Genomic DNA, 16,707 nt, shown 5'->3' on the forward strand with positions numbered 1-16,707 from the left:
AAGAGATGAAGCTAAAACCCAGATTCTTGCTTGCCCTGGGATATAAAGCAAATATTTGGAGAAGTGAATATGAAAATTATTTCATGCATTCTGGAAAGGAAAACATAAGAACTGTGCACACTTACTTTAGAAAAAGTACCACTAATCTCAGTGGGACAGAAATTTAAAAAAAAAAAGTGGAAAGAGTTCTTTCAAACTGTATAAAATAGATTATAAGACTAAAGAAACAGAGATGCCTTTCTTCCTAATGCATGCATGAAGATTATCTGTCTTTCTGTCTGTGATCCATCCGTCCATCTGCTGTATCTATCACTCAACATGGTAAAATTTACCAATGTACAAACCATGGAGACATATGAATCAATTCCTAGAAATTCTATTTTGTTTATTTAAAAAGAGCACAAAAACCAAGAGAGAAAAACTAACACACACACACACACATTTATCTATATAAATAAAAATGTAAATGTTCCTTTGTTCAAAATCTTAAATCTCCGAAAGTTTTTCACCGATTGCTTTGAAATTTTGACACAACGTTGCATTCGAATACACACGTGTTTTTATATACCTACTATTATATAGATGTCACACTTGTGACAGGTAAAAACACGCTTTTTTTTGAAAAACAGCACCATCTGTTGGCTGAGTGAACGAGAGCCACAGCAACGCGTGGCCGGGCCGGGTACAGCTAGTTAAAAATATATTGTCATTTTTTAGAGCCTTTTCTCTACCTTGTTTATTGTTGCTGCACCACTTTCTAATAGTAAAATTAGATAGTAGGTAGCAAATTGTAGTTGAAAAAAGGCCAGTAAGAGACATAGAAAATAAAATGGCATATTTAACAGAGATAGAATAAACCTGAAAAAAGGGTGGGAGATTAAAAACAAGTTTAATAAGGACTGAGAAGCTATAGAATGTTAAGTATCAGTTGGAAAAAGACAAAGAAAAGGGGTAGAAGAAAGAAAATTGTGAATGTTTCGCTTAAGCTTTTTACAAATTAAGCCTTATTACTGAACCTGGGAGGAAAAGATTGCTGACTATTACCTAGATCTCTGAAGAGCAACACATTTATTAAAGAATGAGGATGAATTGGTTTGCTAAATGTTCCACTTGCTTATTATTTATGCAGCACCATCTCCCATCCCTATGTCAGAGTGCCATAAAAACTACAATTAAGATATTATTGGATATTCTTTCCAGTGAAATAAAACTGAAAGACATAGTTGACATGCCCAGAGTAATTTATTTATTCATATGCTTATTTCTATTTATACAAGCCTCTTGTCAACAAGTACAAGCCCATGGCTTCCTGAAATGAAATGATTCCATATATATGTTAATAGTGACACATCTCTTCACTCAAGTCCTATTACACATTGACCAAGCCCTACAAGTGTTAGGAGATTTTTCTGAAGTTTGACAGAAGAAACTCATTCATTGACTATGCTTGTTCAATCCCTCCCTGCATGACCAGACTTTATTCATAGTCAAAGTATGAGTATGACAGTGAAAGCTATGGCTGGTTTAGGTGAAATCTGTGTCAGTGGAATTTTTTTTTGGGGGGGGGGTTCTCAATGGAACTCACAGAGCTTGATTAGGAACTAAATTCTACTGTATGAGGTTCAGCCAGTGGTGGGATTCAGCCAGTTCGCACCACTTTGGCAGAACCGGTAGCTGATTTTTTGTTGCCCAGGCCCAGAATGGACTTCCGGAAGTGCCATCCACACAGAGAACTGGTTGTTCACATATTTGAATCCCACCACTGATGAAGTTATTTAAAAAATCTTCACTAAAGTTACATGCCTCTCCATATTAAGAACCACTATGCTTTGGAGAATACTGGAGAGCAGCATCAATTGAAACTGTGACTTCTTTGTAAGAAAAATGTGATGGATGGATGGATGAATGGATTTATTTATTTCTCAAGTTTATAAACTGTTCCATTATCAGAGACACTAAAAAAGTAAATTTTTGGATTTTCCAACAATCTTAGCCATTCACATTGTAGGAGGATCCACATACATTATTGTCATTTAGCTATGGCTCTTGTATGTTATCTTAGTTCTCCTTTGAACTTTCTTTAGCTTTTTGAGTGGCATAATACAGTGTTTGAGACAAAGTTTTGACATGGGCAGGGGCCAATTTGACAGCTGAGCCTGTAATAGTTTAGTATACTTCCATTATATAGTCATTTAATTACATTTTGTAATGCAAACATGATAAGATTACTTCATATTTTAAAAAAAGATTTGTATTCTTTCATGATCAAACATGCACTATTTTATACATTTTGTAAATAATTGCTATTTTATATTTATATTGTAAACAGTAATTTAGCGATTCAATGAACATTTCCACGAATAAGAAAAGCTAAATATTTAAATAAAACCTACAGAATTTAGTCAGAATTATATAATTATTTTCTAGCTTTTAAAATATGGAAATTAATATATAATTGTTCTTTTTGTGTGTTCAACACAAAGAAATATTAATATTACCTCTTCTGTGAAGAAGCAGTCACCTAAGTTACATAGTGATATTTTTTGCTTTGAAAGGATGAATAAAGTTTACCTAATGTGCTTTATCTTTGGTCCTTTTTCATTTTATTTCTCCTATTGTTTGTCCAGGTCTTGCAGTCCCATCATGTGTAAAATTAGATTCTCTGCTCCTTGAAGAAGAAAAAAACAGCACCTTTTTTTTCTTAAAAAACTTCAAATGATTTTGAATTATGTAGGGAAATTATTAACATAAATGTTATATACTACAGGAAATGAAGAAAAGGTATTTCAATATATTACAATAAATGAATCCTTGAGAATGGAAAATTGAAACTAGCAAAATAAATATTTGCCATTAAAGACTAAAAGTGACTGTAGCAACTGAGCACCTCTTTCGGTTTAAAATATTGAATTTCTAAAGAAAATGCCAGGGGTAAATTCAAAATGTCACGAGCATGTTCTAAGATCATTACTTGCCTTTTCTATTTAGGAGTATGGCATTTAGATTCATAATCACTATAAGCAATGATGTTATGGACTTTAAACTGAGAAAATAAGCATTGACATGTGTTCATATTTTTCTAATATTTATTTATTTATTGAAAACATTTGCATACTACTTCTTATTAAAATATAGCTCATAGTATAAATGTGCAATATTGGTTTCCATCAAAAAAATCCAGCAAGAATTCTGTGTGTATAATTGGACATGCTCAGTCAAGCTTTCCAAAAGCTTCTCTTAAGGATTTGAATAAGCATGGTCGTAGTACATTGGATGGTGGTAAGACAAGCAATAAAAACTATAGGAACAGAGACGCTTTTGACTGAGGCTAAGAGCAGCTATAGGTCCAAACTACTATAGGAGAGAGACTGGCAGACCCAGGGGGAGGAGTTAAAAAAGGTACAGTTTAGAATTATTACATAGCCACAAAAGGACAAAGTCTACCTCCCACCCCCAAATACTGCTAATTCTCAACTAGTTCTGTCCAGGTGTTAACCATAGACTGAGAAAATTCCTGTGCATAGGCTTTAGTAATAATAGCAATAGCACTAGATGTATATATCTAGTATATATATATATACAGCACTTTCTGAGCACTTTACAACATCAGCGTATTGCTTCCAACAATTTGGGTCCTCATTTTACCGACCTCGAAAGGATGGAAGGCTGAATCAACCTTGAGTCAGTCAGGATCAAACTTCTGGCAGTGGGCAGAGTTAGCTTGCAATACTGCATTCTAATCACTTTGCCACCACGGCTCCTGTAAATAAATCAGTTAATTAGCATTTTCATATGTGGACCTAGTTTTTCGTATCTGATAACTACAGAGTTATTTTCAAATATATTGACATATTTGGGCAAAAGGGATGGAAGAATTCAGTTAGATTATAGAACAGGATTCTCCAATGTGATCAATATCGACCCCTAAGGATAAATAGTACAATGCATTATTGTTGTTGTTTGTAGTACAATTAGTTAAATAAGTATTCATTACATTATTTTCATATAATAAATTTGGGGGTTTATCTACCCCCCTATCTTTATGAAGGGGTCAATCAGCTGAGGAATTTGGGGACTCTTGTTTTAGAAAATAGCTTGTGGAAAAGAGAATAAGTTCTTATGATAATGCAATTGTCATAAATATATATTTACTCATAGTAATGTATAATGTCCCTCTCCATCTCCTTCACAGCAGCGTGATATTTTAACACTGCAATTAATTTTAAGATGAATTGACATTATTATTAAAATAATTTAACATAATTTCATAGGAGGTCTAGGTTATACTTCCTTACTCTCCATTTTCATATCAATCAATACTTGCAACCAACTCACAAATATTTATATCTAGGTTTCCCTGACTAAATGTCTGATGGAGATATTAAATCTCAAATCTCCAGTGAGCATTGACATTAGAACATTGACAGTCTAAAACACCCATACTCCAGCCTAGAATAATCTGAACACAGGACATTTGTATATCTGTTATAGAAAGTATAGAATGGAAAGTTCATTCCAAAATTATTGACAACTGAGAAGCTGAAATGTTGAAATTCAGAAGGATTGACAGGGAGAACTCTCCAACGTTAGCTTTGAATGGGAATCTGGAGAATATGTCATATTGCTAACATCATTCTTAGAGTCCAAGAAAGCTGAAATTCTCTCTCTCTCTCTCTCTCTCTCTCTCTCACACACACACACACACACACACACACCACATATGATTAGAACCCCAGAAAAAAAAAGCACGAGCATGAGCTCAAAAGCACAAGCTCAAACCACTAACAAGAGTCCAGTGTGCCAGTAGAAACCAAGCTGCAGGGTGGAAAGTTGTGGTTTGAGGCTGTGCTGCTTCTTTAAACTTCGATTTGAGGAGTGTTCACTTCCATAATAGCCTGGAAAATTTGTTTATTTTTATACCATGTGGACTTTGAGTTTTTCCTCACTAGCAAACTTTAGTATAACCCAACCCTTACTGTTGCAATAGAAAGAACCATTGGCATAATAACATATTGTCCTAACTCTTTTCCCTGGTTTATCTATTTTACAAAGAACAGGTGCTTTGTGGTAAAGAGCAGTAAGATAAGGCTATGTAAATCATGGATGCAGGGTTAGAGAAGGCCAGATTCAAGGCGATAGAGAGAACATTTGGTTGCTGGGGGATTTTGAGGATGATGTGGTTAACTAATGATGAACCTATCTGAATCTATGCTACTAAATAAACCTCATAGATTTGCAGAGCTGTTGAAATTCCTGCCACCCCAGTTGTAAAATTTCTCACTCACACAGTCCAAGATGCATTCATGTTTCATAAAATTTGAAGGGGGAGAATTAGACTTCCACTCAACCTGGGAGGACTCTAGGCATATCTCAAATGGTTGAGGGATTTCCAGATCAATTTGTAATCTGAAAATAAATACATATACAGCCCAGTACAAATTGATTACTCAAAATAATCTATATTGTGAAATCTTCCCAGATGTGTCGTAGATATAAATCTGAGAATTAATAGCTTATCTGGTGGCAGCACCAGGTTTGAAAATCTGGCAAGACATCTCCCGAGATCTGAATGCCCCCATTTTGCTATTGTTTAGAAGAACCGCAAAGACTCCAGGCCTTTGGAGAGGGAGACCCCTTACTTCATCGTACTTACTTTTTATTATTATTATTTATTGATTTTATTTGTTATGAGGTGCCCTGAACTGCTGACACTCAGGTTGCATACACATTTAATAAATTATTATGGTTGGTTGCACAGTGCCAGAGGCTTAGATTGGATTTGGCATTTGTGTCCTATTGAGTCCTTCCCAAGGACTTGTGATAGGCAGATGTTGTTGATTAATAATATTAAAGATTATTATTCTCTAGTTCCATTGTTATGATTCTAGAAGAGCAGAGAGATCCAGAAGTAAATTTCGCAAAGGATAAAAGTTTAATGTAGAAATGAGCAACCAAAATAAAACCTCTAATTAGTCTTGTTTATACAGATGTTACATAGGAAATATAAATTTATATATTTCATCCAAAAGAATTAACAATCAGAGCAAAGGAGTGAAAATCTGAAACAACATTAACATTAAGTACTGAGGTCATACTGTAGTTCCACTGTCTTTTCCTATGAATTTCCATGTTTAGCTATCTTTCCCAGCTTTTCATCTCCCAAGTGAGTCATGGCACCAAAACTTTTTTTTTTTTTTTTTTTAAACTAAATTTAGAAAATTAAAGAAAGTAGGAAAATAAAGTTGTTTTAAGATGATTATGAAAGATTATGAAATAATAGAAATATTTCTAGAGAATCTATTCACAAATGACTCTACTAGAAAGAGAAACATGATAACGTGGGCATCTGGAGGGAAGGGCAAAGGAATCAAGTGACAATGAGTGCATGGCAGTGCCATTATATAAAACCTTAATTTATACAACTGCATCAGACATCAGAACACAAAAATATAATGCCAGTATTTGATTGGCATTGGTTACATATTCAATGCCAGCATTTGGATGTCATTGGTTAAACATCATATTTTGGGTATCATTGCAATTTGCTGTGGACAACATTATTTGAGAAGACATACTGTAAAAGCATTAAAATGGCATTGCTTCTGAACTATTTCAAACTGCAGAATAAGCAGTTAAAGGACTCACAGCACAATGCCAACAAGTACGGAGTGAGACTATGTAACCTAGAGTCTGGGGGGGAAAGGTATAAGCCGCTATATAAAAAGAACAAGATGAAAGATAATGTGCAAATTAACAGATTAATTAATTACGTACCATCAAGTTAGCATTGACTCTTAGTAACCACACAGATAGATTTTCACCATGATTTTTCCCTAACTTGGTCTTTTAGGTCTTCCAATGGTGCAACCATGGCCACTGTATCTGAGTCCAATCATCATGCTGCTGATTGGTTGCTTCTTTTTCTTTCTGCCTTTCATTACCATTACAGCTTTCTTCAGAGAACTAGGTCTTTGCATAATGTGTCCAAAGTAGGATATTGTAATCTGAGCAAGGTCATTTTTGCCTTGAGTGAGATAATCAATAATCCATTGCTTACTTTTCTTGGCTGTGCACAGTATTCTCAGGAATCTTCTTCAAAACCAGAGTTTGAAGGTGACTATAGACTACATTATTTCACTCTATTAATTAAAAGTAAAGAAGATTTAGAAAAACTCATCAAGAAAGTAAAGCTAGAGTGTGAAAACTAGAATATGAAAATATTGCAAATTTAACTAGACAAAAATAATGTAAACCAGCATGTTTGATATTGAGAACTGATGGTAAAGAAGTGCAAGTGATATTTAGATTTATTTTCTTGAGCTGAAGCATAGGCAACAACGAACAATATAGGAGGAAATGTCAAGTTTAGATAAAATGTTAAATGTTAAGGCAATGTCTATGACAATATATATTAGAATAGTTAAAGCAATGGTTTCCCTAATCATGATGTATAGATGTAAAAACTGACCATTGAGAAGGAGTATAAGAAAGTACACTTCTGGATTATAGATTTGAAAATAAGTATTAGGATTATATGAGTTACAAAAAGAACCAATCAGTCCTGAAAAAAATAAAGGCTAACTGCTCCTTTGAAATAATGTTTAGGTAACAAAAATTATATGTTCTGGATGTGTTATATGAATGGATGAACTAAGAAAAATGGTTATGCTTGGCAAGAATGAGGGAGAGAAGAAAGAAAAAACCCAGATTGATGGATCTGAATGTGGAATGCCTCTAGAAATGTTATAGCTTGGCCCTGAAGAGGGCAATTGCTCATAGAGGCTCATGAGATAGCATCAAACTTTCTCACTTTGTTGATGCTTGAAAAATGTCCCTATGTACCTAAAGTCAACTGGTTTCATTAGATTACAATATAATTGCCATTTAACAGGTTTCTTTTGTGGAAAAGAATTACTTTGCTCCTAATTATTTACATCTAAATATCAATCTTGCATGTATGGCATTTTCATTTCCCCTGATGTCACTGAGAAGATGCCTGAATTTTCTGCATACAAGAAAAGAGCAAGTACCATCCAGGAAAAGAGTGTGGTGAACTAGAGCAAGACAAATATTTAATAAATTAATGCAAAAATGCCAGGGGGTTACATGCATCCCTACTTTATGTAGGAATTGCTTCTGATAGATGTTCCTGAGTTTTGGAGCTACGTCTTAAGTACTTTTATAGAGCTGGAGAATAAGTTTTCACATTATTTCAAGAATAATTTAAGTGCCCTTCTCAGATTTCTTAGTGCGTAACTGGTGATTCTATCATTCTACAGTGATGTTTCCAGTCAAATTCCTCTGATTGCTTGGTCAAGCAGATCAGAAATGACTATAGCAGTGGTGGCGAACCTATGGCACGGGTGCCAAAGGCGGCACTCAGAGCCCTTTCTGTGGGCACACGTGCCATCGCCCCAGTCCTAGGCCTTCAGCTGGGTTTTATAAAACCTTTTCACTTTAGGTCTCCGCCGCTGTGTGCAAAAAAAAAAAAAAAAGGTTCAATCAATTTCAACTTCTTGCGGGGAAAAAAAATCTTGCAAAGTTGGAATTGATTGATTGAACTTTTTAGTCCCACCCAGTCTGCCGTTACCACCGCAGCCACGCCCAGCCAATGGGCCACACCCACCCGGCACCCGACGATGCATAAGTGGGTTTTGGGTTGCAGTTTGGGCACTCGGTCTCTAAAAGGTTCCCCATCACTGGACTATAGTAAAATGCAACATTCTTCAGAACTGAAGCTGTTGGACTGGCACAGAGATGTCCAGCTTTATTTATTCAGCAAATATAAATGGCTGTCCATCTAGCACCGGAACTCTGGCCAATGAGCAAAGGAATATATACTGTATATATTTAGAAAAAAACGTCAAGGTACCACAACAAAAACCTCATCCACATATTCCATACAACCTTGCTGGATTCCATTAAAAGCCTGGCCCAAGGACCTGGGGCGAAAAGCTGGGTCTTCACAGCCTGCCAGAAGACTGATGAGCTCAGGGCCATCTGAATCTACAGGAAGAGGGTGTTCCATCAAGCAGCTGCATGACAAGGCAGGCCCATTTTCTGGGCCTCACCAAATGGCACAGCTTCACAGAAGGGACCTGAAGCCAGATCAAGCCCAGCCAGAGCCATGGAAGCTCGCTAGGTGGTTTCCCCCAGTCACTTTTCGTTTGCACCATCTTGGCACCCAGAATGTTGTTGTTGTGAGGAAAATGGGAGGAGAGAGAGCCCCATGCAAATTGCTCTGAGCTCCTGAAGGAAAGAGAGGGTGTTAAGTTTAACAAATAAATGAACCGGTCGGTGCTGCCAAATATCCATCTCGTTTTTTCTTGCAAAACTTCCATCTATTTCTCAGCCCTTGGCTTGGAGTCACAAAAATGAGCCCTGAAATCCTCTCTAGAAAGGACTCATTAGAGCCCTTCGAGGCAGGAAATGGCTGCCTAGAAGCACTCTTTTCCGTCAGGAGAGGAAGCAATATTCCTAACACTCCAGGGAGAGATTACACATGTTCTTAGAGATTCTCAAGTGACATGTATCTTTGGTATGTAATCCAAGGCCCTTCTGAGCTCTTCTGGCGGAGCTCCATTCCTCTACGCCACCGTCTTAGTAGAGCGCCGATGACGAGGTCCTCTAAGCTTTCACCAAATATGGCGGGGGCTGGAAAACCTCTGGAGTTCGTTCAGCCGAAGCCGGAAATCACTTTGGCCGGAGCTTTGCATCCCACTCCCCGCTTCTCAGTCTTGGATTCTCGGGGCCAGACCGGAGAGCAGGGAGGGCGAAGTAGATTCGCTGTCTTCCCCTCTTCCCCGTCGCCGGGAGCAACCGCACAACCCGGGCAAGCTGAAGGGGCGGCTTTGCAGCCTCGGCCGTTTCTCAGCGAGCTCCTGTTCTAGGCAGCCCCTTGGCTGCCAGTGGTCTGGGGGAGCTGAAACAGCGTTTTCCCTTGGGGAGGGTATTCGTTCTGGAACAAGAGGAGGGGGCAGGAATTGTGGAGAGAGAGAGAAAAAAAGCAACCCAAACAGTTATTTTATCCTGAGCCTCGCTCCTTCTTTTTTTTTTTTTTTTCCTTTCTTTTTGGCAGCCTCGCGAACCAGATGGTTTCCTCATGTTGCCTTCAGCAGGGCAGAAATAGATGGCGAGTGGGGAATTTCCACCTGAAGATGGACCCTTATCCATCAGCCTCCTGTCTGCTCTTTGGCAGAGGGAAGGAGACGTGTGCGGGAGGTGGAAGGGAAAGGGGGGATAGAGAAATGCCTAGAACCAACATGAAAATATGCTTATTATGTCTGAGACCAAACCTAGTCTGTTTGTGGAAACACCACTGGATTCGAGTCAGACTGGAGCTTTGAGCCTCCACCTATACAAGACACTAGCTCCATTATACTGCTCCTACCTCCCTGGCTGCAGAAAGCTCCCAACCCCTTTCCCCAAAGAGAGAAAAAAAGAAAATCTGATCCTTTCTAAACTTCAAGAAAACTGCTCCTTCCTTCCTTCCTTCCTTCCTTTCCTTCCTTCCTTCCTTCCTTCCTTCCTTCCTCACAATATCTAACAAGACATACACAGTGCTGTATAATAATAATAATAATAATAATTAATAATAATAATAATAATAATAATAATAATAATAATAATAATAATAATAATAATAATAATAATAATAATAAAGTTGGAAGGGACCTTGGAGGTCATCGAGTCCAACCCCCTGCCCAGGCAGGAACCCTACACCATCTCTCCATCTCTTCTAACAGACATATACAGTGCTGTATATCTCTCCATCTCTTCAAGTTAAGACTCAGGAGCAACACTTACCCCAACACATGTTCACAGCCCCTGTGGCAGGTCTCCTTCCATGCACTACACCTCCTTAAACTCTGGCAAGAGCAGAGAGCTTGGTTTTTTTCCTCCTCCAAAGCAGCAGTAGGGCTGGCGAGGGGTAAGTTCCCCTCCCCTCCATGGCCACCCCCCTGTGACTGAGTAGCACATGTAAGACACCAACAAGGCAGCCAGGTCGATCCCAGTGCTTCCCTCTCACATCGCCTCCCTCTTCTCCCTCCTGTTTAATCACTTGCTTTTTTTGCAAGTGGCCGGCTTTCTGCATGTTGCTCTTGTCTGTTTTAATTGTTGGAAACAAACATAAGACCTCTCTTTGAAGCATATTGAAATAAAAATGGACATAGCTACAAACTCAAGTGGGATTCCTGTATTTCACATAAAAGGAGCAAGTCCCCCCCCATCAACAAACCACAATTATTATTTCCAATGCTGTTCTTCCTAAACCATAATAGGCAGACCACTGAAGAAGGGGGGTGGGTGGGAGGTGGAAATACACCCCATCAGGAATTCCAAAGAATTTCCTGCCCTGGGAACAAAAGTGAAGTCTATATTTAACAGTATCTGAAGCTGTCAGGAATGCTTTGTGGTTGGATAACAGAGTAGAAAAATGTGCAAAATGCAAGCTACTGCTCTACCAAATATGGAAATATTGTTACGTCTAGTGTCTGAATCACCATCTGGAAATACTTACAGCCATGAAGTCAAATGTAATAACAAAAGCTAGAAACAACCGCTCAAAGCAGCAGCCTCAAAGAAGAATTGTTAGCAAAAAGCATTAATTACAAGTAAATATTAATATTATTAAGTATTAAGAGGAGAAATATTCTGAAGATCTACTGTTGTTTTATATTACTGTTCAGACCCTCAACAAAATGTAGGATTCTGAAGGATTTTAAATAGTGGAGCTTTGGAGTCATAGGCATTTGGAACGTAATGCAATATAGACATGTGTTAAAACTCCAAGATACATATCAAGCTTTTTTTAAGTAGGTATAGTTAAAGCAATTTATTTCATAATTTTAAAACCATTACTTTGATAACTAATGTGTAAATTGGAGCATGCAATTTAGGTGTTTATTATTTACTTAGGGTTGGAGTAAAGGTCACTGCGAGTTCAACTGTTCTATTTGCACAACTTTGAAGCTTTCACATTTGCTTTTATTGAAACCTGTCATCCCTCTCTCACCTTCAACCTGTATCCCAACCCGCAAACATATCAAGAATCAAGAAAAGCGTCTTTTTAAACCTTGATTTCCAAAGTGTATTATAATCAAAGTGGAAAACTAATCCCCAAAAACTTTCATCCCAGTATGAATGCAAAGATGAAGGCCAGTTTAGAACATAGAATTATAGGATTGGAAGGACCTTCTAATCTAATCCATCTCCCTGCTCAAAGGCAGGAGACCTTATAACATCCCAGTCAAAAGGCTGATGTAGTGGTTGAAGGCGCTGGCCTATTTTCGGCCTAGAAAATAGGAGACCATGAGTTCTAGTTCCACTTTAGGCATGAAAACTGGCTGGGTGACTTTGGGCCAGTCATTCTCTCTCTCAGCCCAATCCACTTCACAGGGTTGTTGTGTGGAACAAGAGGCGGAGGAAGAAGTATTAAGTACGTTCATCAGCTTGAGTTACTGATAAAGTAATAAAGGCAGGTTAAAAAAAAATCTAATAAAGAATAAATATGGGAAGACAACTCCGATTCGTTAAAGCACATCAGAATGCTTGCTTGCTAACTCGTGTGTCCCTTGCGATGACCTGGAATAGGAGCAGAGGGGCTGGCTTGTAACTACAACCCCCCAAACGTAAGGGCAGAGCAACAAATATTTCCCACCTCCCTCCAAATGCCTAAGAAAACGGGGCCGACCAGCGTTATGAGTTTCTCCGCACAACCCCATTCATAAAGCTTAAACCACGCCGCCAGGTTTTTTGGGAGACACCCTTTCGTTCACACCCAAACGTCGAAAAGATTGGCATGGCTGTTCTGCCCCGTACCCTTCCCATCTCCCGTCCCCCCCCCCCGCCCCGCCGCCCTTCTTCCCTAAAAGCTTCCATAGCAGCGAGGCTATTTAGCCAACCCGTCAGCGGGACAATCTGCTAAAGGCGCTGCTTTCCCAGGCCGCAAGCGGAGGAAATACAACGCGAAGGGAAGGAAAACCAAACCGATGTATATGATGGTTTAATAGGTTGAAACTAAGGAGGGTGGGGGGGGGGTGAAAAAAAGAAAAAGAAAGAAAGCCTTTGCTGTGTAGTCGGTGTAAGCTCTCCCTCCCGCCCTCCCTCCACCTCCCCAAAGCATAAAGAGCCCTTAGACAGGGAGGAGCTTGGAGGCAAACCGCGCCAAGGCAACATTCCTGAGATGCTTTAGAATTCCTGATGCTTTAGAATTCTGGCTCGACGTCAGCGGAGCTGCAGCACGCGGCGGCGGCGGCAGCGTATATAAGGCAGCTCCCACTCCGCGTCTGCTCAGACAGGCAAAGGGCTCTGAGGAACGTCAGGCGGAAGAGCAGAAAGCCGAGAAGTAGACCTGGTTGCCTATTCTCTGGCTTTAAAAAAAGAAAAAGAAAAAGAAAAAGAAAGGAGCTAGAGCAGCCGCGAGGCGTTTAGCATTCTTCTAGGACTCCGACTGTCTTTTGCAAAACGCCGCTGTTTTGCTCGGGTTCTCGCCCCCCCCCCCGGTTTGAACTAAGGAAAAAAAAAGGACCGTAATATCCCCAGCCGTCTGGAAACGAGCGAAGATGAACTCGCGGAGAACCAGCTGTTGTATCCTGGCTTTTGCCGTCCTCCAGTTAGTAAACAGGGTAGGTATGGATTTTTGATTTCAAATTGATGCAGATTTTCCATCCCCACCCCCTTGTTTATTTTCAGTGAGAAATGTGCAACCTTCTCTTTTTCAATAAATAAAAGTCGCATGTTGCCTGCACGAACATTACAGCGTGTGTAGAATGTGTGTTAGAACAGGGGGCTCTCCTATGCAGGTTTAAAAAATTACTCCAAAGTAAAGCCTATTCAGTAAACTTCCAGGTGAAGAAAGTGCGGAATGGCTATAACTGAGTGAACTTCCTGAATGTTTTGCTTATTTATGGCAGGAAAGCTGATGGCTTTAACTACTGTATCTTGTTTACAGTAACAAGGGTTATATCTCATAGCTATGGTTCCTTTGTTTCTCCTCTGCAGGTGATTTCTTCTTCCTGCCCAGACACTTGTGAATGTCCTCTGGAGGTTCCCAAATGCACTCCAGGAGTGGGTCTGGTTCTGGATGGTTGTAAATGCTGTAAAGTCTGCGCGAAACAGCTCAATGAGGACTGTAGCAAGACGCAGCCTTGTGATCACACCAAGGGGCTGGAATGCAACTTTGGCGCCAGTTCCACCGCTCTGAAAGGAATCTGCAGAGGTAAGAAGCTGGCAGCGTGGCTCTTTTAATATCTCATTCATGCAGATACATACTAACCCATTCTCGTAGTGGTGAAGTTTAGCAATTTTCAGTCCATGTATGGTTATGCTTTGTTGTTGGTAGATTGGCAGAAGGGCATATTACTTCAGCAGTCTGGAATGCAATTCACTATGTCTGGACTGCAGTAACAGCACATAAGGAAAAGTGATTCCTGACTAACTTATTGTTCTAGCCTAGAGCTCTGGGGGATTGTAGGGCTCTTTACCCATAAATTGGAATTAATAGAGCAGGAGAGAGAGAGAAAAACCACTCTGCTAGAGGAGACTTGAGCCCAACTTACGATTTCTCCCTCTTTTTTTTCAAACTTTTACAGCACAGTCAGAAGGAAGACCCTGTGAATACAACTCCAAAATTTATCAGAATGGAGAAAGTTTTCAGCCCAATTGCAAACACCAGTGTACATGCATTGATGGAGCTGTTGGCTGCGTCCCACTCTGCTCGCAAGAACTCTCTCTTCCAAATTTGGGCTGTCCTAACCCAAGACTAGTAAAAGTTCCTGGCCAGTGTTGTGAGGAATGGGTCTGTGATGACTCCAAAGATACCCTGGAACAGCTGGAAGGATTCTTTGGCAAAGGGTTTGATGTGGATGCTTCTGAAGGAGAATTGACCAAAAAAAATGAGTTAATATCCATGATAAAAGGAAAGCTGAAAATGTTACCAGGTGAGTTATCAATATTGGTTACACACTTTCCTGTGCTAGCAAGGGGTGGGTAGTGGGTGGGTGGAGTTATCTGTTGATGTCTATGGGCTTTTGCTATGCATGCTAAGGCAAAGAACTCATAAGTATGAGAAACTTATCCTCGCTTCTTCCTTCTGTCTTTTAGTGTTTGAAACTGAGATTCGCAGCCATTCGTTTGAGAATCCAAAATGCATCGTCCAAACAACTTCATGGTCTCAGTGTTCAAAGACCTGTGGAACTGGAGTCTCTACACGTGTCACCAATGATAATCTTGGCTGTAGGCTAGTTAAAGAGACCAGGATATGTGAAGTGAGGCCATGTGGGCAGCCTAGTTACGACTCCTTGAAGGTAAATGGGTCTTCCTTATCTTCACACTGTTTTTGTGTCATTCCTAGGTTAGATGGATAGTGTGTCTTTTAGTAAGAGTTTTGGCTTAACCACACAATCTCTTGTTTTCCAGAAGGGAAAGAAATGCACCAAGACCAGAAAGACCCAAACTCCAGTCAAGTTCACTTATGCAGGATGCTCAAGTGTAAAAAAGTACCGCCCCAAGTATTGTGGCTCTTGTGTGGATGGCCGATGCTGCACTCCTCAACAGACCAGGACGATCAGGGTCCAGTTCCACTGTGATGATGGAGAGACCTTCAACAAGAATGTCATGATGATCCAGTCTTGCAAATGCAGCTATAATTGTCCCCATGGAAATGAGGCATATCCTAATTACCAGCTATTCAATGACATCCACAAATTTAGGGACTAAAGTTGTGATGTGTGCAGGCTTAAGAAGGAGGCTTGTAATTAATATCTGACTTTGTTTTTTGAAGTACCAGTGGAAAAAAAAAACTCTTATTGAAGTGATGCCTTTACCCAGTGGAGGGCAACACAGAACAACAAGAAAGGACTGTGTGACTGGTTACTCTTGCAACAACAGTTTGAGCATACTTAAAGCTTCATAGTACTGGAGCAAACTTACTGCTTCAATTTGGAGCACTTGTGATTACTGATTTCTGTTTCTATCTGTTTATACAAAGTTTTGTCTGTTTGGGCAGTGAAACTCTTCAGTTTCTACTGTTCAGCATAACATTTTTGTTGTTTGAAAGTCATGTTGGAAGTTAACACTCTTTTCCAAGGTGGGCACTTTTGGAGTGCCCATCTATGGCAGCTATAAGCATCAGCTACATATTTCATATCTGCAAACAGAAATTGGATTTTTTTTTTAAGCTGAATATTTTATTTATCAAAATGTAGCTTTGTTCTCGGAGGGGGAAAAAACCCCGTAATACTGGAATAAGTTGTAAATAATTTAATTTTATATTCAATGAATTAAGAAAATTTATTTATAGAATTAATCATTTAATAAAGAAATATTTACCTAATTTCAGTCAATATGATTCAAACTGATGGGGGAGGGGGTAAGCAGGACCACAACTCCCATCTTCTGTGTAGTACTTTTAAAATATAAATATAAATGAGTCTTGCTTTCAAATAAACATTCTCACGATAAATATAAAAGTTCTGCCATCTTTCCAGGGTCCTGGAGCTAATGATTCTTTCAGGGATGAAATGTTGAGTGGAAGAGTTAGGAATATTTCATAATATGAAACTCTCTTTACCTGTCATCTTTAAACGCTACTGTTTCCCAGATCACTTCTTGATCTCTAATCAGGGTGTGCCTTCTTAAGAAAACTATGTTGATCAACTGCTGCTTTTTAGTAGAGACCTTGTTAATTTAAAATTTGTTCTACTC

The 16,707-nt window shown here is 39.1% G+C and overlaps 1 protein-coding gene across 1 annotated transcript; it reads left to right on the forward strand.

Annotated features, from left to right (window-relative positions):
• Positions 1 to 13,301: 13,301 nt before the first annotated feature.
• Positions 13,302 to 16,287, forward strand: CCN1 (cellular communication network factor 1). Its single transcript, XM_015818997.1, has 5 exons — positions 13,302 to 13,628; positions 14,005 to 14,221; positions 14,595 to 14,942; positions 15,106 to 15,308; positions 15,421 to 16,287. The coding sequence occupies exons 1-5, from the start codon at positions 13,566 to 13,568 to the stop codon at positions 15,718 to 15,720; spliced, it is 1,131 nt and encodes a 376-aa protein (XP_015674483.1). The 5' UTR covers positions 13,302 to 13,565; the 3' UTR covers positions 15,721 to 16,287.
• The last annotated feature ends 420 nt before the right edge of the window (positions 16,288 to 16,707 follow it).

Source organism: Protobothrops mucrosquamatus, unplaced genomic scaffold, assembly GCF_001527695.2.
Source record: "Protobothrops mucrosquamatus isolate PMUCROS unplaced genomic scaffold, P.Mucros_1.0 scaffold841, whole genome shotgun sequence".
Taxonomy (NCBI): domain Eukaryota; kingdom Metazoa; phylum Chordata; class Lepidosauria; order Squamata; family Viperidae; genus Protobothrops; species Protobothrops mucrosquamatus.

Excerpts from the sequence above, each read along its gene's own strand:
- CCN1 (XM_015818997.1), top strand. The coding sequence starts at position 13,566 with ATGAACTCGCGGAGAACCAGCTGTTGTATCCTGGCTTTTGCCGTCCTC. Across the intron at positions 14,222-14,594 it reads TCTGAAAGGAATCTGCAGAG|CACAGTCAGAAGGAAGACCC; the intron begins GTAAGAAGCTGG and ends AAACTTTTACAG. Across the intron at positions 14,943-15,105 it reads AAAGCTGAAAATGTTACCAG|TGTTTGAAACTGAGATTCGC; the intron begins GTGAGTTATCAA and ends TCTGTCTTTTAG.